This window comes from Tachypleus tridentatus, chromosome 6 (genome assembly GCF_004210375.1).
Source record: "Tachypleus tridentatus isolate NWPU-2018 chromosome 6, ASM421037v1, whole genome shotgun sequence".
Classification (NCBI taxonomy): Eukaryota; Metazoa; Arthropoda; class Merostomata; order Xiphosura; family Limulidae; genus Tachypleus; species Tachypleus tridentatus.
The window spans coordinates 134,822,764-134,849,289 of NC_134830.1; the positions used below are offsets into that span (position 1 = coordinate 134,822,764).

Sequence of the window (26,526 nt, forward strand, 5' to 3'; positions counted from 1 at the left end):
ACTGTATAAAGGCTTCTTTGCTAAACATATGCTACCAATTCACACAGAAGAAGAGACTGGCTTTAAACAAAAATTGTATTTTTGATTCGAAATATTCACTGCTATCAAGAAGATATTTTTGTGAAAAGCAGATTCCTAAGTTCTGTAATAAAGTATAAGGGAATGTTATGAAGCCAGCTGCTCCCAGTACTTTTTATGCAGCTAATATTTTAATATATTTTGACAGAAATTCTAGTTGTTGATGTAGAAGATAGCACAATGAAGGAGGAAATCAGAGAGACCATAGCAGACAAATTGCAATCTTATGGCATCTTAGAAGTCATATCATACCTTCTTGACAAGTAGGCTTTTCTGGACCCCAAATTTAAAACAAATTACTTAGCTAACAAAGAGAATATTCAATCTCAGCTTTTAAGTTGATTATATTGTTTAGACTTTACACTGAGGCCACTGAGAGGGAGAGTGGTCCACAACATAAGAAAGAAAAAGTCTTGATGCCATTCATCCCAAAAAAGATAAGGGTAATAGTTTCAGTATAATATCAAAATTTGAATCATCCCAGGCTCAGGTAAAGAAATAGATGTGTCACTGTTTCTTCTTACCAAAGCTAGATCCTGATGATCTACTCGAAGTAGTGAACTCTGAAGCAAAGAACTGATCTATACTTGTCTTTTTTTTTCTTTTCTTTTTTTGCATATTTATGTAGATGTGCCAAAAGCATTAATCAATAATGCTTCTTTAGGAAAGCTGGATACAACTCTAACAGCTTCTAGGGTTTTATGTCTGTTGATAACATCAAGTTTGTTTGTTTTTCTTAATCAAAAAATGTGTCAACATTTAAAACATTCATTTTACTTGTAACAATACACTTGTTTCAAGTTTTATATGACTATATGTTATACATGTATGTACATGTGTTTATGCAAATACATGCATATGTAAATCAGCTGTTTATTTACTTGTAATTCTGTTGCACAACTTTCACTTTGCAATACACTGTAATATACTCTATAAATTTAAAAAAGGTTCATCATTAGTAGAATGTTAACATTTTACACTTGACTGCAATAATTACAATGATCATGTGGTAGATTTCTAGTAATAATCGTCAGTACAAAATTACAGTATTGTCCCACCCTAAATCAGAGTGTCTGATGTCACCATTACAGTCAGGTAAAACTACCACTTGAGCAAAAGCTCATTCTTTCCCCAGCCTAATTTGTTCCAACACATTTCTCCTTAGAGATTAGTGAAATTTATGCACTATTTTTAGACTTTTGATGCTGTTCCTGGTGTAGTCTTTCTTTTCTTAATTTCTATGATCATGAGAAAGTAAGATAAAGTTTTAAACATTTTAATTAAAAGTTGTAATATAGAAATACATTGTTTATTGTCAGTGATGTTAATATACCTTTGATAGTACTGTTTTCCCGTAGTTTTAACACAGTGTACACAAGAGCTCTTCAGTGTCATAATCAAGCCAGTGCAGTAAGCCTATACCCTTGTGCAAATTAATTGAAACAAATGGTCATTTTATAATATTTTCAGCATGGTGGCCAGCGTAGGTTCGCTGGACCCAATGATTTCCTTTAATAGTCATTTTTTCACACAGACGGCATCATTAGCTGTGTTTTGCAGTACAGTCGATCTATTTTTGGGATATATAATGAAATTTTAAGGAATATTATGTCATTCGAAATTGCATTAGAAGGGCAAGGAGACCATTCAAAAAACAACTTCTTACCAACTCAATGAAGAAAAAAAAGTATCAATGGGGTCTGAAATACAAGAACTGGATGCAAGAACAATAGAGGACGGTGTTATTCAGTGACGAGACTCATTTCTTGGTACAGGGTCAAAGAAGTCTGCATGTTTGCAGATCTCCAGGTGAGAAACTTCAAGAATCTCACATCAATGAGTTCGTAAGACATCGCTTGTTTTTGGGCTTTTTCAGCTACTATGGAGTTGGAGGCTTACATATCGTAGAAGGTATGATGCGAGGGCCACAGTACATTGAAGTTTTACAGAGAAGAGTCGTTACAGAATTGAAAAAGATTTCCAGATGGACCTGGCATTTTTCAGCAAGATCTGGTTCTGTGCCACACATCAAAACTTGTGAAGAATTTTATGACTACAGCACAAATAAAAGGTACTGGACTGGCCTGGAAACTCTCAGGACTTAAATCCTATTGCAAATCTTTGGGCAATTTGTAAAGAAAGACATCAGGGAAAAGGTTGTACAACAAAAGATAAGCTAATTGAGGTTATAATTGAGGAGTGGTATCACAATCCATAAATTAGTAAAGATTGCAGTCAACTCGTGAACTCGATGCCAAAGCAGATTAATGATCTTCTAAAAATTAAAGGCGGTCATATTATGTATTAATTTGCGAGTAATGTTTGGATTCTCAGAAATAAAATGCAAAAAAATTGAAAAAATCTTGATTTTCTGTCTTGTTTCAATTAGTTTGCACAAGGGTGTATGTACCGCTGAAACACCAGTTGTTTTTTTGGGTTTTCTTTTTCTTTTTTTTTTTTTTGGGGGGGGCACAGTTTTTGTTTCATACATCATCTGGATCAAAAGTTCATGTTCAAACATATTTCACATCCCTCAAGGTTCTGATACTGATCAAATGTTAGTGCTCACGTGTCACTGTCCTATTGGTGGAGGTCTATAGTTTAATCACAAATACATCATAGACTGGAACACTATACGTTAATACAAGTAGAGGTGGGAGATACACTAAAGGTTTGTTGCAGGTGCAAAAATCTTTGTGGCTGTGGGATGAAGTAACTCTTTGTTGTGAATATTGGTGATAACATGCAAGAGCATAAGTTTATATAACTTTTGAAGAACATGAAACATTCACTTTATTTTCATTATTATATAGCACACCTGCTGAAAAATATAAGAAATAATATTAGTAGTATCAAAGTTAAAGGTTTGTTGCAGATGTGGTTGATCTATTGCTACAAAGGATTTAGCAATTACAGACAGTACTAATGATGAATTATACATTAATTTTTTAATTTAGTAATGGAATAAATACCTCCATAACACTTGTACACACAGTAACCAAAATGTAAATGAAAAACTCTGGCTAAAATTATGAATCAATCATTTTCTTATCAGTATTAAACTGAAAATATGAACCAAATATACACAGAAGAAAATAAGAAGTACTTTCGGTGTCAAATGTACACATCAGATTCTCAGCACATTTTATCACTCTGTGATCCCTTTTGCCGATAGCTCTGCAAGAACATTGTCCAAGTACATGGGGTCAGGATAACCATGGCCTTTGGTATTGGAATTCATTTCCGTTTTGTGATGAATTCCATTCCAAGTAACAGTATCTGATTCTCCAGTTGTAGCTGATGTTGATATGGTAAAAATTAGGCGACGATCCCATGCCTTACACAGAAGATCTAGAACCTAAAAGTGTATATTTTCTTGATCAAATCCCTATGTTACTGAAACTATGACATAAATCACAAAATATTATTCATAATGATGGATGTTGACATATTTTAGCCTTAACAATGATAAGAAACCTCAATGAAACAATCTATTTAAATTTTGCGAACTGGTTAGGGAAGAAGATTTAACATCATAATATTGTTTTACAAGAAAAAAAAAACACACCCTATATTAGTATGAATTCTACCTAAATATTCTAATTCCAAATTCAGGGAACATTAGGTAAAGTTAACTCTTATAAGAAGAAAAACAAAACAAACAAACAAAAAAAACCTCTAGAAATACCAGTGATAAAGAGGTCCAGAGATCTATAAGGATTCCAGTACTTTTAAAAAAAGATATTTTTATAAATTATTTATGCCCCAAATTGTTTCTGTGCCTGTGTTCGTTGGTTGCGGTGTAACTATTAACATCCAAGTAACACACAAAAATATTTTTAAAATATCAGTATTTTAATTACACCAGTTATTGTTAAGGGTGCATTTATTTTTACACACAAAATGAATGATTTCATCCATGTTCTATAACCACTCTTTCTAATGAATATTTGTACCAAGCAAACACAAAAAATTACTCAATATTTTCAGTATAGAAATAAGTTGATAATTTAAGGGTTAATTGCAACATGTGGATCCTACCAGTTGTTATCAGTATTTAAACAAGTTGGTAAAACATGGTTTTACCATGATTAAAAGAAAATGTTTACATTCTTGTCACAACCTGGCCTGTTCATTATAGTATGAAATATTACTCGAATCACAGTATGAAATCAGCACATTACAACTTAAAAACTTTTTTAACTGGTATGAAGCATAGTAACTGAAATATTTATATGTCATAGTGTTACTATAAAAGTAACAGCAAAACTCATCACACTGATTAACAATTAACAAGGGTAAAATTATAGAGAAATTAAGTGTAGCGTTTTCAGTGTACACTACCATGATGTCTAGCCAATGAAGTAACTAAAATAATAAAGCTGTTGACAGTGAAATGAAGAATGACTGGACAACTAAAATGAAATTGTAGTTATTATATCAAGACTGAATGATGTTGTCGTATACAGTTTAAAAACAAGTTGAAAACACGTACACTCTTATAATTACCACTTTCTTTTTCAGACAGTTCTTCCATAATACTTACAAACCTAACTTCATTTTACTAAAATAACTTTAACTGAAATTAGAATCCATGTCAATTCAACATATTTTATCCAATAAAAATGTTTAAACAAGTGGCTACATCTAGTCCTTTCAATTCAGTAGTCAAGATAGAACAGAATCAGTACTTGCAGTAACAACTATTATATCACAGCCATAATTTAAGAGTTTAAGCAAGTGGATATATCTACATCCTTCCAATTCAGTAGTCAATGTAAAACAGAATTAGTACTTGTAGTAACAACTAATATATCACAGCCACAACTTATTAATGTTTAACCTTTTTCCTAATATTATTATTGAGAAATAAATGTTCACAAGCTACAGTTTCAAATTTTCAAAAATACCATAAGACGCAATGTTAATACTAACATTTCTTCCTTTTTCTGTGTTTGGCAGATAACATCTTCTGGGGAATCCACGTGCAGTGTATGGTTTACCAGGATTGGGATGTTCAGGACCCTAGCAAACAGCATCTAAAGTTTAACCTGTTCTGACTTGTACACTATTCTTACTTGAAGAATCTTTTGACAAAAACATACAATTGTTAAGTCAGATTATTTCAAAAGAAATAATTATATTCACCATTTCATAAGCTTCAACTGGGTATACAACTGTTTCAAAGTACTTACACTAGTACCATGTACTGAGTTTTAATCCAATTTTTCATTTTCTTAACTGTTGCTAAAGTTGATACTCGTATGCACTGTGCTCTGCTATTTAGTCTGCACATTTCATAATGTTTAAGCATAAAGTGTGTCTGTCCATTCTATTTCATGAATTTTTGTTGTATATAATAATTTTAAATTAGGTTTATTAGTACCTTCACATTAACTTCCAATCAGACCAAGCCACCTACTTGTAGTGAAACTTAGAATCTAACGTAATAACGAAAATAGTTAATTAAATATACTTCTGTAATAAAGGTTAGAACATCAGTAAGTACTCTTGTTGTTAAGTATTCATCTAACAAGCATCAGAACTACAAATCAAATCTAGAAGAAAATTAATATTTCATACATGTCTGAAACTCAAATACTATATACACTAATGCAAGACTTTCTTATGAAGGTAACATGGTGAATGATATTAATTTTGTAAATATGGATCCAGAAGCTAATTTAGATAAACAGATTAAACCAAATTCTTAACTGGTTTAATTCACAACATCAGAGTGTTCCTGTGATAAAAACTTCTTGAAATAAAAATGTATCTCAGAATGTTTTTATCACAGGTACACCCTGATGTCGTGAATTAAACCAGTTAAGAATTTGGTTTAATCTGTTTATCTAAATTAGCTTCTGCACTTTTAAAAAGAGGGTTATTAAAGGCTGTAAATTAGGTTAGAATATAGCTTTTTAATGATATCAATATAAGCTCCAACAAACATCTATATATAACACACTAAAGATAACTTAACAAATCTCTCTAACCCTTCACTTGCAGATACAAGACGACATCTCTTCAATCCTATGTCAGCACATCTAACACACACAGACATAGCTTCAGTCCTAAATCACCATATATAACAGAGACAACTTAAGGGATCTTCACAAAGCCAACATGGGTATGTCACAAAAATGATTTAGATCTCCAATTCTATGTCAATATATACAACACCCAAATCAATGTACAAATATATTTGCCACTTACTTTACAGTTGTGAAATGTAAACTACTGGTGATGTGTGTTTGCTTTTATAAAGAAACTACTACAACTGGGATAATCCAACATGTTCTGTCTGCCAATTTTACCTGTTTGAACCATCTGACTACCCTTGTTCCTCTTCTGTAACAAATCTTGGGGTCTCATGACAGCATCATATTTTATGCTAATTTTTATGGGATCTCTGTAAAGCCAGGATTGAAACCAGTACTTCTTGAATGGTATCTTTACCAAAGTAGCAAAATAATCAACTTCCTAGCTACTGCGAGGAAGGACTTTTTGTACAAACTCAAATTATCTGCTTAACATACTCCAATAAAACTGAAATATTTATAGCATTTCTACCATCCAAACACTACGTATTATGGTGCATCTACAATGAAGTAAATAGGCAATATGCAAACAACTGCTATCCCTGTGATTATTCTGTTTGACACACAAAAAGAACATCAACATAAAACTGAATTTAAAAAAACAAGTAAAGAGAAATACGCAAACATTCAATTTTGTGCCAACTTCAAACCAATAATCACTAAGGATTTACAAAGATTTTAATAAATTGAAATAAGTTTTTGGGTACTTGTAAAACAGCACTCCAGATATAAGTAGTTCCAACATGAAAAACAGTGACTTATACGACTCAACACTGAATGGAAATGTTAAACTAAAACTATGTACAACAACATAATAAATATACAGAAGGAATTATATACGTACATATTCACATGCGTAATGATACGTCGCACACACACACACACACACACACATATATATATATATATATATATAAATTACTGTAAACTAAAAGCAACAGGATAATCAGTCATTTAAAAGAAAGTTTTTTCTTTCAGATCATAAGGAAACCATAATTAAATGGTTTTCTAAGATTTCATGTTTTAGTATTTTTTGTGGGGCACGAGTTAGAACTGGATCATGTCTAGTATCATTTCACGTTCAAAATTTCACGCTGTGATCTTTATTGGGATACAAGTTGATCCTCTCATTACAAGCTTGGTCAAATTGAAAAGTTTGTGACCCTCAAATTGAGCTTTATAGTTTTAATACTATAACTTTTAATATGTTCTGTGTATCTCTACAAAATTTTTCAAGCTTTTAGTAAACATCAACTCTTTACCATACAAAATAAAAAATATCAGAATTTTCACTAAAACGTTCTCTGAATATGTTGAGTTAAAGTGCTGATTTTTCCAAGAACAAAAGTGATTTTTATGTTCAAATGTTCATTTGTGTAACCTCTAAAACCTCCTAAATAAATTCCAAACATTTATTTTTCAGTAAAATTTAATATTTTATCTGTTACTTTTTAACCCTAACTCTGCACAAGGTTGGTCAATTTGACTGACCATGTAAACCAACAGACAAAAAACATGTAATAAATCTAAGTTACCTTTCTTTTCTTTCTAAAATGACTTCAAATTCTAACATTACAATAAATCTCTTTATTCTTAACAACTTACATCTCATAACAATATGCATCTATTTTTACTGAAATCTTATTAATTTATTGCCTTTGAACTCTGTCTAATAATCCCACCACACGTTTTAAATCACTTGAATAACATGAAGCTCATGTTACACTACAAGTGCTCACAAACACACCTCTTAAAATTTTTTGTTATTTTTCTTTATCTAACCTCATTTTAACACGACAAATTATCAACTTTTTTTATTTTAGCACTTTTATAATATAAAAACAAAATACATAGGAAAAACACGAATATTTACCAGATTTTTTTTGTGTCATCTGTCAGTGAAATCTACGTTTTGTATATTAATGGTGCTAATAGATTACATAATTATTTTAATTAAATAATGCACCTAAAAACACGGAAAAATAACAAAATCAGACAATATCCAGTATAATAATTTTTCTGGCTTTCTAGCTGTGCAATAATAGCCATTAAAAATTCAGTTAAGGTCAACGTGTTTCCTGTGTAAATAAAGTTTGAACTGGAAGTGAAATATACAGTTCTCTGTACATGAAACAACGTAATACATCATTTGACAAATTAAAACTTTTTTTATGGGTTATAAATATAGTGCTAAACAGAGACAAACTATTGGCAATTTGTGAAAGAGAATGTGACAGGTAGGCATCACAAGAGGGGTCTGATTTTCTATTTTATGCCTCTGTAAACCAAGTAAGAGTGAAGACTATAAAAATTATGCTTTACCTCAATGATAATGACATGATGTGTAACATACATTAAATTCTGTACTTCACAAGAAAGGTGATATATAAAATAGAGAAGATGGGATACCCAGAGAGCAAATGTTACATGTATCATACTAGGTGAAACTGAAGATTTTTTAAATATTTCCTTATAAGATTAAGAACTTAAAAGTTATATAACATAAATGTAGATAATAAACCAGATATTAATTTGTATACTATGATAACAAAGTAGTTTAATTAAATATTGAATACAACTCTCTAAAATAGTGCACTTTGACGTGCCCATAGCAACAGTTAGAATGGAGATTGTCATGTCTTCAGAACATCGTAGGTATGACAGTTGAGGTGCTTGGGACAGGACAAATTTCCCATCGCACACACGCACACAAAAAAAAACATTTGTAAAACCATTACAGAATCAATCAGATGTCTTTTCAGTTTCTGTGTACCAATACTGATGTTGGTAATTATACAAGGCTAAAAGCAAGCTTAAAAAACCAGACCAAAAAACATACCTAGTTTTGAATTTGTGCTAATTTTTGGCATTGAAATTTAGATTACACACATCCCAGTAATTTAGCATGTAAGCTCTGTAGAGCTAAATATTTATATCAATTTCCAGTTTTCTTTATTGTTACATTAATAAGCTTAACCTAATATCTCGATTGATGGGAGCAAGAGACCTGACTTGTTCAAACAAGAAACAATCCAATAATAGTTTGTTGTTTTGTTTTTGTAATACCTTTTCACAGCAAGTATCCACTTCCACTTTTCTGTACAAGTAAAACACTTTTACAATGAAGGTATGTGAATAAAATGAATATTTACTGTATATTATAATTGGAAGTTGTATCATAAGTTAAAGTCCTTTATTTGAAAAGATATCTCTAAAAAAATTCAAACATATTGTTCCATGACCTACGAATTAATAAAAATTCTCTATTTCAGCACTCTAGTTTCAATAGTATAATGCTAGTTGTGTAGATGTATGTCTAGACAATTAGATATTTACTTAACCTACTGACACATACATTTCAAAGTTTTCTGAATGAATGTAGTTGAAAAAAGTAATAAATTCTGTTAACCCGTGACTGATGTCATGCTCACTTTCAACAGATTTGATTTTTATAGCCTACATTCAGAGATTACACATGCATGTATATAGTCATTTGAGAGAGCTTATTTTACATTATAGTCTAACAATGGTTGTTTTGAAATTGACAAGCAGTTTTTGCCACAAGACACACGCAGTATTGTTGGCTGCTTGATTACCTTTGGCACTTACGGTTGTTTCCTACCTAAATATGTTAGGGTTAGAGGTACAGTTACATCATATTTAGGTCTTACTTTTACATTTAATTTTATGGTTTTTATGTTTTAAAGTGCACAAATGAAATGTTTAAACAAACATTTTAAAAATATACTTCATACCTTCTGCCAGTTCTTAAGGCTTACTTTATTACCAGAGCACAAATGAAATGAAAATAAAGCTTGGAAAGTTATTTATTTGAAAAAAAAAAAAAAAAAAAAAAACAAACTTGAAATTACAAATATAACCAAATAGAAGATCTTTAAAGACATTCCACAAAAAATTCAGGAGGTACTTTTTCCTTTTTTTTTTAATTTTAATCATTTCATTGCATCACATATTGACAATCATATCTAAAGTTGGAGATATAGTGGAGAAAATAAAACAAATATTTACTTTAAAAAGCTTAATATTCATTCAGGTGGTTCTACTTAACTATAACAGGAAGAAAAGTATTTTTATTCTCAAAGTGAAAATGACCTTGCACTGGAACTATTCAGAGTTTCAGGAGGGTTTAGGGCTTGAAGTGAGTACAAAGGGTTACATTCTTGAGTTTGGATACTAGAAAAATACAACCTACTCAGCTACTCACTTGAGGGGCCTGAAGCAGTTTGAGTGCAAATAACTACTTTAAATAAACACTTTATTAGCAAGATATAATTAAATTAATGTCATTCTTTCTGTAGAAGATACTCATGAACTTTAACAAAATATTACCAGGTTTTGTGAGGAAAAGTTACCATATTTTTTAACTGCAAAAATATCCTTCTCCAGTCGAGTGGACGTGAAACATATCTACCTATTGTAAAAGGAATAACTGATCTTTATACATATAGGGTGATTACAAAGTCCACTGACATGTATATTATTCAGAAATGGAAGTATGAAAAAAATAGCGGTTAGTGTTTTCTTGGCTAAATTTTGTACAAGGTTAAGTCTTCAGGGCTATCTGCACTAACCATCCTTAATTTTGAGCTGAGACTTAAGTTGTCAGGTGGTCAACACCACCAACTCTTGGACTACTCTTTTACCAACTAAAAGTGTGATTGACCACTGCATTGTAACTCCCTCATTGCTGAAAGGCCAGATACGTTAAGCAATGGAACGAGGCTTTGTGGGTCTAACGTGACAATATCATTGAGGTCATTCAGGGTAATGTCTTTCTGATGTTTTATCAATGAACAAAATGGCAGTATCAAACATTTAGACAATACATACAAAGCATTTTAAACTAAAAAATAAAATTGCTCTGCAATAAAAACATTCATAGGTAGAAGTGCATCCTTTCCATGTGCATGGAATTGTACCAAGGAAGATTAATATGAGAACATACTATGGGTTGCTACATAAACATGGGTTTTAGGTGCAAGACCAGCATTTTGAATAATCAGATCAACACACCAATGAAGTTTCTAAAAGTAATATGTATTAAATATAAAGCCTCTTACAAAAATCAGTACACAAGCCATGTGTTACAACTACTCCCAAGTCATTAAAATAATGGCACAGTGTTCAGTTAAAGAACAGTTCAACATGAATCTTATCCTTAAAGAAATGGCAGAAAATGTGTGTGATCAGCAGCTGCATACTACAGGCTCATTTATGTAGGAAGAAAAAGAATCAATGGCATATATTTCACTATATTACTGCTATAGGGCCCTTGGCTCATAATACAGACTACTGATGCAAACACATATAGATGCATATGTAAATACTTTTGTGATTATAACATGTACATACTGCTTAAACCACAGCTATAATTCTGAATTAACTCACTTGTCAAACATTAAATGTCAGCAGAGCATTACTAATGTCAGAAAAACACATGTTCAAGAAGTCTTGACGAGAAATGATTAAAACCCTATACCCCAGGGTTTTTATCACTTTGTAACATTTTTATTTTGTAATAGAGAGCATTGATCACGAATCAGTTTATAGCTGCAGCAGAGCAACCAGTAGAATGGATCAAAGTTGTTGTTGGTCATCTTCAACCACAGACTTTTAGCTCATAGTTCCATAATCTCTTGACCAATCTGTTATATAATTACAGTTCTGGACTCAGGAGATCAAACCCTTTCAAATGACATTTGACCATGTCTATGACCTCAGATTAATTTACTTCAATTCTGCCAAAACAAATATCAATTTCAGGGTCAGCTGGTAGAGATTCAGATGAGTAATGAAATTCAATTGGGTATATTTGTGTTCCACACTTGGTATTGTTGGTGCATAAAAGTATAGTTAATAAAATGGAGCAAAAAAATCTCAGATTAAATTACTCTAATCCTGCCTGAAAGAATTTCAAGTGCCACAGCTATTGAGGATTCCCTCATTTTTTTCCTTCTTGCTACTGGATCTGTCACATGCATTGTTGGCCACTGACCACAGCCATTGGTTGTTTGCCAACATTTCTTATCTGCATTTCCATTTCAAATGTTTTACTTGACACTGTCTACATGTAGCCAACCGATATATTTAGTGTATGATGCATATTAATAAAATCCTTGAAGGACAGCACCCTGAAATGGCCTAAATAATATTGCCAGAAGGTTATAAAGGTTAACAACCCACACCACCTCGTTCCACACCATTAGCAATAACTTTTCCCATAAACTTTCATTTCTGAATTGCCTATTTGTCAATGGTCTTCTCACTGGACTAATAGAAAACTTTAAACCATATATGAGGCCTATGAAAAAATAGATGAGTGAATCATTATTAGTTTTGTAAAAATCATCCATGACAAAACAAAAACTTCTAAATTTCCACTCCAGGATCCTTGTTTGAGTTGTTTTCAACAATGTAAAATCAAAATCTGTTTGCACTCGAGCATGCTACACCTCCACAAAAAACAGCTCAAGGTGAAAGGAATCAAATAGGTGGAGTGCTAATCAGTGGAACATTGCAATAAGAAGGTAAGGTCAATTGGAATCCAGTGACACGACAGAAAATACTATGTAACTGTATACATGTGTGCAAATCTTTTGTTCTGGAATGCTACTCTGTCAAACAGACAGAATGCTCTTAAGTTGGTGATATTAATGCTTTGTAAGGGAAGGCTGTTTGTTTGTGCATGGTAAGTGTTTAAGGGAGAGTTGCCCCTCAGGCAGTCAGAAATGAACTCTTTAGTCACCTATCCAAGCCTCTTATTTGTTGAGTCAAAGAAAGTAAAATGTTTGTGAAACAATAACACCAATTAACTGTGCCAAAAACTATGAAGAAAAATTAACTTGTGAAATAAAAACCTATTAGTGGGTTCCCATCTTTCTTCATACTGCTGAAGGTGTACCCCAACATTAATTAGGTCCCAAATGTTAACCCACATTGACTATCTAAGACTCCTTTCACTGGACATGCTCAACAGTGTAATCTTTAAAATCTGGAAAGAAGAGTAAGATTTCGAATAAGAAGTGGCTAAAAGTTACAATTCAGGAAATGTCTGCTTATTTGATTTTATTCTCTAACAAATAAATGTTGGAGTTTTTAACTTTTGTTCAACTGTGAGAAGAAAATACTCTACTTAATGAGAGAACAGAATCTGAGAAACGTACCTGAATTCCAGGCCTAAAGCTGTATGTAATACATAGAGTCTTACAGTGAGAATAACCTGGGAGTGAATGATCTAACATTTGAACATTCATTGATCCTTGGGGCTGGTTTCCTTTCTTTACACCATAGATTTTATTACAGATGGGGCACTGTAAGTGGCCATCCTGGGAACAAGACAGTAAAGACAAAACACTTTTACCAGTAATTACATTTACAGATCTTGCTTTATGTATAATACTGCACCTCAAATGTGAATCTGAATAATGAATGCTTATGTAAAAATGCAGAATAACACCTTATAAACCAACTCAAATATTTCAAAAACAATGATAAATTCTGTTTCCCTTATACTTTGAAATACTTTATGTTGTGTTGCAGATATCAAGATATGATTTCATGCTGAAATGTATACACAAGCAACAACAAATAAAGAACACAAAGAACTGAACCAACCAACAAATCACACATACAACATAAATTATAGATCAGTTTCATTGGCTAATACTACACAATATGCATAACATGTATGGCCCAAGTAGCATGCAGTAAACATGCAGATATATTGGGTCTGCATATTCCAGTTAGTTTTTAATAAATATTATTCATATTACATTCATTTAATGTCTTTATATATGTGGGTGTATTTGTATCTATCATGTACTGAATGCAGACAATGGAAACAAAAATGTAATTTAACATCTGTGCTGCACTGTGTAAAACACACATTAAAAAAGTATATTACAAAGTGTGATGTTATTCATTTTTAAAATAATGGCAAAGATATACCGAAATAAAAACTAGCATAATAAATTAATCATTCTATAACATACCTTCATACCAGAGTTATACATTGCCACCAAACAAGAACGATGAAAAACATGATTACACTGGTTCAGAGACACCAATTTTGGATCCTTATCATAAGGGGATTCTTCAGAGAAGTTAACACAGCATATTGAACAGTCCTATAAAAACAAAGAAGGTTAACTTTCTTAACTCTTCAAATCTATAATTTTTTGCACGTTCTGCCAGAATTACGTTTATGATGCCCTAATAATTATCACTTCGTAACATTTATGGTCTATTTACAAAACGTGGACAAAGATAACATAAATATCATCAAATGGTGTCACTGTCCACTGGGTAAATTTGAATTTTAGTCAAACATTCAAGTTTAGGGAGTTAAAGAACCAGCAAAACTAAGTGCACTGCAGAGTATCTATTTCTACAATCCTTCTTGAAAATAAAGAGAAAAAGAAAGAACTAGCAATGTTTAAATAAAATACTTCATTTTAGTAACTCATAACCTATTTATAAACCACTATAAAAGATTTAAGGTCTTTATCAATCACAGAAATTGTATTGTTGTTCTATCATTGTTCTTTCTTGCCAGATTCTTTTAAATTACCTGGTGAAAATAATTTAACGTACAATTCTCATAAGGATAAAAACTTATTTCTTTCTTAAAGTTTTCTTAAAGGCTTGTATCCTTTCTCTTGAAGGCCAAAGTAACCTTACAAATGATGCACAAAAGGAAATGTGTCAACTTGTGTAAAAAATACACTTAGCTGTACAGCTTTGTAACTGATCAATCAAGTAACTAAAAACAAAACAATGACAAAAACACTTTCTGACTAAATAACTTTAGCTGTAGTTTACTTCAATGATTCACTCTGCAAGCTAACGTAGCTAACTGACCAGGTCATCTGTACTCACCTAATCCTTTTTTTATTTATTTATCAAAACCTCTGTGTTTCTGTAATGCAAATTAAGGGTATTCTAGGAATCCTCCCACAAACTTGCTTGATCTTCTCACATCCTCTTGCTCAGGGGTTTTCAATCTTTATGTTACTATGAAACCCTTATTCAAAAAGTTATTTAAAGTGGAACCCATACATGTATATATGAGAAACACATTATATGTATTATGTTATTATTGTAGGTAAACTAGAACCATAACATCCAGATTTAAAATTGAATGCAATATTACACAAGTTTGGAGTTTTTAATTTTATAAATAAATGTTTAAAAACAACCTCAATTTCCCCCTAGTGTGAGAATTGGCATTGTTCTCCAGTTATCACGTCTTGATCAATTTTTTTACCTCACATTTGAGAACTCAGATTATTTGACTTAAAGTAGTCTTTATAGTATTGTCTAGCAGCTGATGTGGTAGACAATTTTTATATCCTTCAATCTTATTTATCTAAAGAGCAATCAAATAAAAACTGAGACCCCTTCCTGTCACATCCTTTCTTCTACAATTTGCTAATCTTAACACCCACCGTCATTTTATTTATAACCAACAGAAAGCCTAGATTTCAACCAAATGATTGGCATATTTTTTATTGCTTAGAAAGCCAAAACAATTGTGACAATTACAGAATAGTTTCAGTTTTTTGTTTTGTTTTTATATTTCTACCATTAGAGATTTTGTTCTTGCAAAACCTTAGGTTTCCATGAAACCCCAGTTCAGAAACCCTTCTCTAGCTAACATCTAAATTATAAAAAAAATATATAGCTTATAACACCATAACTTGATTTTATACTTTTCTGAATATGCAAAACATTTAGATAAGCAATCAAGCATTTTACAAACATTTCTGAGACAAGGGCCAACTTTTGTTTTCAAACAGATATATCTAAACCTTGACATAACACAGTTATCTATATATCTTGACAGTTATGTGGGTTCAATAACACTACTAAATAATACATATTTTAACCACTTTGTCAAATATAAGAGAATGTTTAATGTGGATATTATTAATTTATTTATTTTGTATTTGTAATTCTCTAATGTGTTGAGGTGATATAGATTTCTAAAAGGCCTAAGTGATAGATATGTGAATAACTGTGACCAGACGGGCAGAAACGGTAAGAGTGAAAAGTCCCCAGAAAGAAAGGTCTGGTTACAGAAAAGTTAGAAAATGCAAAATTAATTGTCATAGGACAAAAGGCTTAATGGTTGATATTTTAGAGTGAAATTAATTGCATGAAAGATACAAGGAGAATAATTTGTCTTGTCAAACTGTTTTTTAAGATAGAGGAACCTGTTTGTGTGGACTTTGATGAAAAGCAGAGAATTATTAGAAGTTCAGAATACAATTACAGTAACTCATAAAACAGTGAAAGTGAATTATATACAAATACTACTGTGATAAAAGTAGAAAAAAAGTTTGGTTTGTCAACTGAATTTAAAGCAATTGAATAAATAGGTTTAAGTGGACTTTTGACAAAAAGAAAACTTGTATAGTTTTTAAGATAGAACAATGACCTCCACAGTGTAAAAAATTCTGTATGCACGTTCAACTTGTTTCTAATACGTACATATTAAAAATGTGCAGTATATGCTGCTTGTTTATTATTGAAGTTATCACCAAGTCACAAGACACCTACTGTAGAATAATCCTTTGTCCAACACATCCATATATTTACTTACTCTATATACAATTAAAAAGTTCCTGCATGCTCCATTATTCAAAACTAATCAAACAATTGCAAAAGAGTTAATTTCATGTTTTTTTAACAATCTTTTGTCACAGAAGAAACTCCTGCCATTTATGATTTGTTTTTAAAAATAAAATTCAAATACTAGCCATATTGTACACAAAGTTACATTGCATTAAATGCATCATGTTGATATTTAAGTATAGTACTTATCAATCATTACAATCTTTTCAATGTCTCAAAAATGAAATACAGAAGTGGACATAATCATATATCAACATGGGAATTAAGCACAGATTTAATTACTATCTTACGTTTCTTGTTTTGGGACAATATACTTTGTTCTATTTGGTATTATCATTTTTTACTTGTTTAGTGGTTGAAGTATCTATATCTCAATCATTGTAAAACTTAACCACCCATAAAAATTATCTGTGTGATCTTGCAAATGTGGTCACTCAGTGACAACATGATAATCATTTTTTAAAATTCTGTATCCTTGACAGACAGTAGTAATGTTTTTATCACCACTAATGTGATGGGAGCACCGTTTTCACTCGTGTGTATGAACATAAAGATTTGAAAAGTTTTCAAATGATTTGGGTCAAATTCTGTATAAAAACTGAGCATGTCTTAAGAACAAACAGATTAAACTCTCATGATTTTTAGCTCAAATCTAAAGGTAAAACTACTTTAATTACTATAGTAAAAAAAGAACTCAAGAACAAATTGAAACAAAAAAGATTTTGGCACCTTAGCCTACTGGTTACTACATGACTGAAACCAAGTTTAGTTTCAATTACTCTTCTAAAATTATTATAAAAAGGTACTTAAGACTTGTCAATTTTCTGTGATTATGTACATATATAAAATAAGTGTTTTTTAAAAACACCAAGAGAAATTAAAATAATTATTTAATTAGTTCACAGAATCTTCTCAAATTCACCTGCTAACATTATGGACATAAAACACTTGAGTAAACAAGAGGACAATTGCTCACCTCTGATTCAGTGTTAATGTTTAGCTCATTACAAAACTTGTCAATTACTTTATTGGCATCATCTAGTAAGAGAAAAGAAAACAACTAACGTTAGCTTTAACATATTCATTTCTACCAATTAAGTTATTATTAAGGAAATTAAAATGATATTAAAACAAAAAAAGAAAAACTAGGATCTATATAAATTTCACTTGCATTATTTGCTTATTTCTTACACTTTTTGTTCCACACTGCTTAAACAAAATATTTCCATCTAAATCATAATGCCATGCTTTCATTCTGGCTTGGACACGAATCACAAATCCATGTAACAACCAAAAGAAGGGGTAAATAATTTTATCTAGACTTTAGACAATGTATCAAACTAATATAAATTGGAAGCTAAATAATCTGTAATTTTATAAAAATCCTTATAAAAAATCACTAGGGGTTCCAACTCTCAGAAGCATGTATACCAGTTCAAAATGATAACTAGGAATAAACAATGATGAGCATGTTTAAAAAAAATGATATCACTGCTAACGGCGTACAAATATAACTGCTCAACTTTTCAGGTGTACTTCCTTAACTTCTATACTGGTTTGTTATTAATTTGTGTGTGTTTTACAGAATCAAGGAAAAAAGAAAGACAGTTGTACATTTCACAAATACTTCACTTATTCACAAACATGGTTTCGCCTGTAAAGGCATCAAGTAAGGAGTGAAATGGTTCGTAAGCAGGTTTATATATGTTTAACAAAAGAATCAGAGGTCACCTTGACATCTTGAGGCAAGTGTGAAGGACCTTAAGCTGTTTGTTCATTTACAACTTTTTCTGGATATTTCAGGCTTCTGTCTATTTCTAAAATGTCAAAATGATCTAGTTTTTACCTTTTTCACAGATATATAAAACTTTGCTTGTGTGTGTGTGTGTTTTAATTTCAATAAGGTGAGATGGAAAGGCTAAATCCCTTTCCCTTAATTTCCAACTTCCAAAATCATAGTTATTAATAAACAAAGTATTTGTGAAATGTACAGCCATCTTTGTTGTTGTTGTTTTTTGCCAATTCTGTAATTATGGAGTTTTACAAAGTACTGGCAATTTCCAGTAACAAATCTGAGTGCTTTGCTTTTAGAAACTTCATACGTGATAATCTTATTGTTGAATAACTTCCTTTTGTGACTAAAAAAAATTAAAATTCTTAAACTCTCAGTTGTAGGTAAAAGTGGATGTTTCAGTAATAAGAAAAAAAACTGCATCATATTTTAATATTTTCAATTTCATCTATCACTCCATATATGTAATAAAATTTTAACAAAGTTACTTTAAGTCAATTTTATTGGGACACAAAAACCTTCACAGAGCAAAGTAATTTGGTAACTTGGTTGCCACCATTAATTGATCTGTATTACATAAAGAAAAAAAAATGTAAAAATTTAAAGGTATACAGCAAAATGATATACAACATACCATTATTTATAAAAGAGGCATCTTGACTCTCTCTTAAAGTATGTTCATTTTCACTGTGAAAAGAAAAACATAACTCAATAAAGATAACATTCAGAACACACACACACACTGATAATACTCTTCAGTGACCAGGAACTTACCTTTTATAAAACACCAGAAACTCATAATTTATGATGTATAATTGTAACCTTACTTTGTTGTTTTTGTTGCCAAATGGAAAATTCCTAAGGAAACTAATGCTAAACTATGAAATGAAAGTTAAACAATACATGTACAAGATGTAATTCAAGCATTCCCATAATGACAACACATACAGTTGCAGATCATGATGTAACTCAAGCAACAACATAACAACAACACATACAGTTACACCTAAAGATGGAAATCAAGTCATCATACAACTACAATACAGGTGGTTACACACATATATAGCACTGAAGTAATACAACACCTGGTGACACTTTAAGATGTAATTCAAGTATTCACAAAGAAAAGAAAACAAAACAACAACACCTATATCATTACACTTAAAGACAGAACTTAAGTAATTATGCAACAACAATAGTTATATAGTTACACATCTAGATGTAACTCGAGTAATTTGAACTGGAATATACATATACTTGTGAGTGGATCCCAACCTGCAGCCATAAAGCGATGTGTTCCGAGTCACTGGAATCATGATGAAAAGGTAAGCAACACCAAATCCCTACCTCAACCTGAAGAAGTCCAGAAGGTAACACCCCAAACTCAGAATGATGAGATTTCTCTATGCCTTGTTCATCCTGAGGAAACAAAACGCATCCAGTTTGGAATTATGAACACTAATCCTTACTCCTCAACTGTACAGGCAAGGGAAATTCTACTTGTCCCCCAGAATTATGGGGGAAGGCATGAAATAAAACTGCTCAATTAAGAACCCAGGGTGTGACCACTTTGCATTCAGAATTACAAGGTGGCAATGGACTTTCTTACAGAAACAATGTACTGAACCAGTACTGATCAAAAAGAAGGGCCATACTCAATCCAACTGGAGAACCAAACCTCAAATCTGAAGCAGTATTATGACTAGGCTTCTGCATCTCCTACCAATATGTTGGAGAAAAAACATCTTGGAGTTCCAAGCAAGAGAACCTCCAACCTTACAATCTTCTCCAAAAGTGGATGAAATTCACTTTAACACTCTGGAGAAATAGCCTATATCCACCACTCCCTAGTTACACCAGTAAAATATGGGAGAGGGGGGAGACGTACACTAAGGTGACATGAGGAACAATGCACTTGAAACCAATACCATAAGTGAAACATGTTATATAATTTTTTTAGAATCAATCTGACCACAATTTATTATATCCAATGATCAGCAGGGATGGACAGGATCCCCTTATGGTAGTCCATGAGTGGCAGTTCAGCAATGCTACCCAGTCTGTTTCTAGGTGGTCTTATAGAACACCTCATTCCTACAGAGCCTGTTGCAACCTGTATAAAGTATATTGCATTAATGGTTGCTTGTGGAAAATTTGTTTGATAAAAACATGTCTGCCCTGGCAACACTTGCCACAGAGCAAGACCCTATGAAAAAGAGGTAAGGAACCATAGAATGTAAAGAAGAGATAGCATTAGTAATGAAGATACACCTCCTTATAATCTAGTGGATGTGGTTAATATAGCTACAAGGTTAAAAAATCCTTAGAGGAAGATATTATCAGATCATACAAATAATATGAGATAAAAATACTGAGGAAGGTCCACATACCAGCTTGCACAAGTGTTTCCAACTGGGCCACTAAGGACATAGAAAGATGATGATTCTGATAAGACATGAGTTGCAGAAATCTCCTCACCCTCAAAGAAAGCTAAGGATAAGTGATATGGAACAATTTCTGTACCCACCTCAACAAAATAACTGAAGAAAGTCCCAGGAAACTGAAGGATTTTGATGAATACAAACTTGCTGTCTAGCACCTCTGAAAACATTAGTGTAGACAGCATAACATTTCAAGGCCATCATTGGACATAAACAATCAAGACCTGATCAGTCAGAGGTGAGAAATAGCTGATGGATGAATTGGTGAAAAGGATTTATCCTCTTCCTTGGTTGCTAATGTTTTAGGTAAGGATGACTTCTCTAGTTGTAGCAGGATGTAGGTAAAATAAAATGGCCTGTGCACATGCATTGCAAACAATTCTGACACGTGATGTCCACAGACCAACAGCAAGAAAAAATAAACTGTATGGGAAACATGACACATAACACATGAAGCAAAGGGCTCAAACAAATGTTGAAAAAGAATATGCAAAACCACCTTTATATCCCAGTTAGGTAATTGAGACAGCAAACTGAAACAAAGGACCTGAAACAACTTAGTTGTTAACAGAAATGGCAAAAGAGCAAGTGTAAAAGTTGAGAACTGCTGAAGATACTGCAAAAGTGGAAATCAAGATTGAGTTAGCCAATCTGATGCTTTCAACAGAACCCAATATGGGGTTGAATAAATCATGACTAGTGTTCTAGGTAATGTGCATCCTGTCCAGTCCTGAATGAATGTACTTATTGCCCAAAGGGGAGGTACCAGTGACCAAAATGTTAGTAGTTAAATGTTACAGTAGTGGTAAAAGCATCAATCATTAGTGTCCCAATCTCAAAGCAAATAATGGAAAAATACAGCATCCATTATATTAGGAGAATCCAAACAGATCAAAACAATTAATCTTCCACCAAATTCATCACTGTGGAATATGGCAAGTTGTAGAATGATATGATGGGAATGTGCCCAATAAAGAAGATCTAAGATTTAAAAACAGAGAGACCTGAAACAAATGCCTCTTTGACAGGACACAGACACCACCATGGAATTGTAAAAGTGATGGATGACAATCTTTCCCTTCCCATACATCCCAAACTTTGAGACGTTGCCCTTTAAATAGCAAGAAATTTTAAAACACTAATGTGAACGGAATACCCGTTACCCATGCATAAGCCCTGGATACACACACACACACACACCCTTACCCTAAAGCAAAGCATCCGTGAAGTGATGGATCTCTTATGGACTGTTTTGAGCTATCTACCACTGAAAACTGAAGACATTGCTCCTGAATAAAAAGACTGATAAATCCAGTGAATCAATGTTCATGATCCCTTGGTCACACAGAGACCACTGAAAGAATATGAGGGTTGAAAGTGATTTCCATATTCCCTAAAGAAAAAGAACCATCCATGCAGTGGGAGAAGAGGTGAGTCTCACTGCTTATTCCAGAATTTTGATGAATAAAAACTTGCTGTCTAGCACCTATGAAGGCATTAGTATAGATAGTATAGCATTTCAAGGCCATCACTGGACATAACAATCAGGACCTGATCGGTCATAGAAACGAGAAACAGCTGACAGATGAATCGGTGAAAAGAATTTATTCTCTGTATTGGCATTTGATGTGTGACAAAAAAAACATCCAAATGGACAATCTATTGTGTTGGAGCAAGAATATATTTCTCAAATCTGATAATAAAGCCTGCTTTGGTTGCTTCTAAAAGAAGAATCTGGGTGTAATGTTCTGTTAACTGATGAGATGGTGCAAGCTGTAACAAATCATCCATGTAATGGGGTGTGGACAGGCCTAAGGAATGGAGGTGATGAGAAAACACCCATACAATTTGGTAGAACATATGCTGTGCCTATGCTAGTTTGAAAGGCACTTGCATCTGACATCTGTCCACAAAATGCAGATAGTGACATGATGACTCAGCTATGGAATATGCAGACAGACATTTGGTCACTCAATCTTGCCAAGATTGAGGAATGAGTCCATTATGAACATTGGAGGATGTATGAACTGATTTAGATGAGAATGGTGATTGGTATATGATTATCAAGCTATCTTCTTGAGCACAACAAGCAGATGAGAATAAAACTCTGGAAGAACTGAGATGACTCTCTCCAATGCTCTTTGAACAATACATATTTGATAGTTTTGGAATGAAGTTCCAAAATCTGAGGATCTGCAGGATTCAGAAACACTACAGGTTGGTTTCAATAATGGTGAAGATGCAGTTGCCATCAACATCACTGGCAGAATTCCAACCAACTGGAGGAACTTCATGGATATAGGAGGAATATATTCTGGGTAGCAATGGACCAAGGAGCTGATGTACAGGGTTGGGACACTTGAAGAGGCAGACCTGACTCCCTGTAGTATGCTAAAGAAAACAAAGAAGCTAACAATGACAAAGATAAATGCAGACAAGGAACATTAATTCTTTATTCTAATGACTTTGGAATGACTGCAACAATCAAAGGTTGGAGAAAGGGAGTTTCACATAACTTGTGAATGATGGCAGTTGGTAAATGAATATTCCCCAACAATGCATCTCTTCCCAAACAAAAATCTCATCAACAAGCCAGCTAATAGTCTGGAAAAATGAAGGAGCACACAACTGAACAAAGGTAAATGTTATAAATTGTCTCAGCTCATCATGAAATTAACATGGCTATCACTAGTATACTAATGACAAAATCTGGAGGGATGATATATGTCTCAGCAGCACAGTTACGGTCACATGAATCCTAGAAAATTGTGACCTATTCAAGTTGACTATAGACTTTCCTGGAACCCCATATTTTCAGGAGCAGATTTATTCTTGGAGATGGTAAATATATATCCATCTGGCAGTGGTAGACTAAAGCATGTTGTTCTGACAAATTGTCAGATAAGACAGCTGTACCTTCATGCAAGTATACAGTAAACCTTCCTGCATAAACCTCAATCAAGGTTGCTGAATTTTGTAATTTTTTTTTTTTATTTACCAAATTTGGTAAATTTTGCTGATTTACTTGTTGCATGGTCAATAAAAGATTTTCAAATTTATTGCCTCCTTTATGTGAAATTTGACCTTGTGATAATGCTTTATAAAAGCAAGTTTTATGTCTAAATGTTTGAATATTCTTTATAAGGGCTCACTGCACAAGCATAAGATAATTTCAGACAGTGATGATTCACCAGTTGCTCTTTTAGTCTTGTTTTCATTTTCTGGAACTATTGTTGCGATTTCGTGAGTTGTGACTCGCAAGTGTCAGTATTGTTTAGTGTAATACACTGTTTAATTTTAAATTTGTGTTTTGGTTAATTTTTATAACTTTATTTAATTCACATTTAATTTAACCTAACCTACAGATCATAATGGCTGAGAAAAGGAGTGATAAGAATAGTGATTTAGTAGAAAGTCCATGCAAGAAAGTAAGCCTGCATAAGCCTAGTTACAAACAAAAATGGCTTAAGGATCCTTAGTTGTTTTAGTTGAAGTTCAAAAAACTTAAATAAGTCATTTTGTAAAATATGCAGTTGTGACTTATATGGGAGTGTTACCATACTTGAGAAACATCTTGACAGTGTAAAACATTTAAAAAATATAAAAGCAATTGCCCAGATTTCTAAAGTAACTGATTTCTTACAGCCTTCTACTTCTTCATATAGCATGTCTCAAGTGGCTTCCACTGAACTGAAAATGTGTGTGTTTATGGCAGAACACAATCTCCACATTTTAATACTAGATCACCCTCCAAGCTTTCTGTCTAATGCACACCCTGATTCTAAAATTGCTAAGGGAATTAAATGTACGAGAACAAAATGAACAGCTATTTTTCATAATGTCACTGGCAAGGCTAAGTACGAAAACATTAAATGCCTTATTATATGGCAAAAATCTTCTAAAAAAACAATATGTGAAGAATGGCAAAAGTATGAAAAATTGTGCAAAAAAATGAAGGACACTAAATTGTATACCAATGAAGAAGAAAAAAACACCAAGTTTTTAATAAAATAAGGCTAGTTATGTGTTTTTATTTAACTTAGTAAAATCTAAGAAAATCATCTGACAAACCCTGGCCTCAATATCAAAGGATGTAGCAAGAATGAAGTATTTATCCTCAGACCTATCCACCAGCAAGCAAGATATAAACTCAAACATAACAAAAAGACCCAAAACATTACAAATTCGATTTACTAGCTCAAGAAATGACTCTGGAGCTGGCTAATCCCAAATCTGACCCCCTGAGAAACCAACAGAATAAATAAAGACAATGGAAAAATCCAATCCAAATTTTCTGCAGAATGACCAAGATCTCCCACAAATGGAGCTTCATAGATCTATAGAAGAACACCACTGGACTGGATATATATCACCATCTCACTCTGTTTAATCTAATATACAGCCTCAACTCAGAATAACACCCCACCCCCTGACTGTTGAGCCAGGCTAGATATCAGAGAAGGGAAAGGACAGACTCAATGTGCCTCCATGCTAGAAAGAGAAATCTGAGAATTCACGATGTGTATTGGCTTGTCAATTTTTTTTTTTAAATTAAAATCAAGATGGCACAAAGAATGCTGAAAGTATCTCCAGTAGTTGTAGTACAGAGAAACCTGTTAGTGAATGCTTTGTTGAGAAACAGTGATAATACTGTCCGAATAAGGTGCTTACGTACAGTACCAATAAAGAGGACACACTGACAAAGATGCAAAGGCAATTAAGTGGGAAATAAAAGACTGGTACAATGCTTAGATGGACAAAGGAAGGAAACTAGTAATCAAGTAATAACTATAATTTCAGAAAAGGTAAGTATGTTTAGAAGTCATTAGGATGAAATTCTTACTTTTGTTTGTTTCTGAATTTTGCGCAAAGCTACTTGAGGGCTATCTGCTCTAGCCGTACCTAATTTAGCAGTGTAAGACTAGAGGGAAGGCAGCTAGTCATCACCACCCACTGCCAACTCTTGGGCTACTCTTTTACCAGCAAATAGTGGGATTGACTGTCACTTTATAAAGCCCCCATGGCTGAAAGGATGAGCATGTTTGGTGTAACAAGGAATTAAACCTGTGACCCTCAGATTACAAGTCAAACGCCTTAACCCACCTGGTCAAGCAGAGCCTCTTACCTTTGTTTAAACCCAAAGAATCTGAACAGTGAGTACTCTGCACACAAAAATAACAACTTTGAAGCTTATTTTAGCATGTTTTCTCAAAATACTTTATAAAATTACAAGTTTTAACATATATGAAAATCCAATACAAGTTAGAGACTAAAAGTATGTACATTGAATTAATATTAATTCTGCTTATTCCTTTCTAGAAATATGAACAATGAATTGGGATAGTATTCTTTCTACACATTATTTTCAGATTTTTAAATTTTTCTTCCTGTTCTTGCTTCCACAAATTTGTTTCAGAGGTAACTTTCTTTAATAGATGAGCAATCGGAACTTGAAACT

At 32.6% G+C, this 26,526-nt stretch overlaps 1 protein-coding gene across 5 annotated transcripts in view; it reads right to left on the reverse strand.

The window, feature by feature from the left end:
• Nucleotides 1-3,007: 3,007 nt before the first annotated feature.
• LOC143253736 (E3 ubiquitin-protein ligase DTX4-like) overlaps nucleotides 3,008-26,526 on the reverse strand; it is a 75,956-nt gene continuing 52,437 nt past the window's right edge. For all 5 annotated transcript variants that reach the window (XM_076508046.1, XM_076508045.1, XM_076508047.1 and 2 more), the window contains 6 exons: nucleotides 19,262-19,314; nucleotides 17,812-17,873; nucleotides 14,192-14,326; nucleotides 13,364-13,525; nucleotides 5,014-5,103; nucleotides 3,008-3,436 (listed from right to left, as the gene is read on the reverse strand). In XM_076508046.1, the coding sequence (XP_076364161.1) occupies nucleotides 3,227-3,436; nucleotides 5,014-5,103; nucleotides 13,364-13,525; nucleotides 14,192-14,326; nucleotides 17,812-17,873; nucleotides 19,262-19,314 (712 nt within the window). In that variant the 3' untranslated portion in view covers nucleotides 3,008-3,226. The remainder of the gene's footprint in view (nucleotides 3,437-5,013; nucleotides 5,104-13,363; nucleotides 13,526-14,191; nucleotides 14,327-17,811; nucleotides 17,874-19,261; nucleotides 19,315-26,526) is intronic.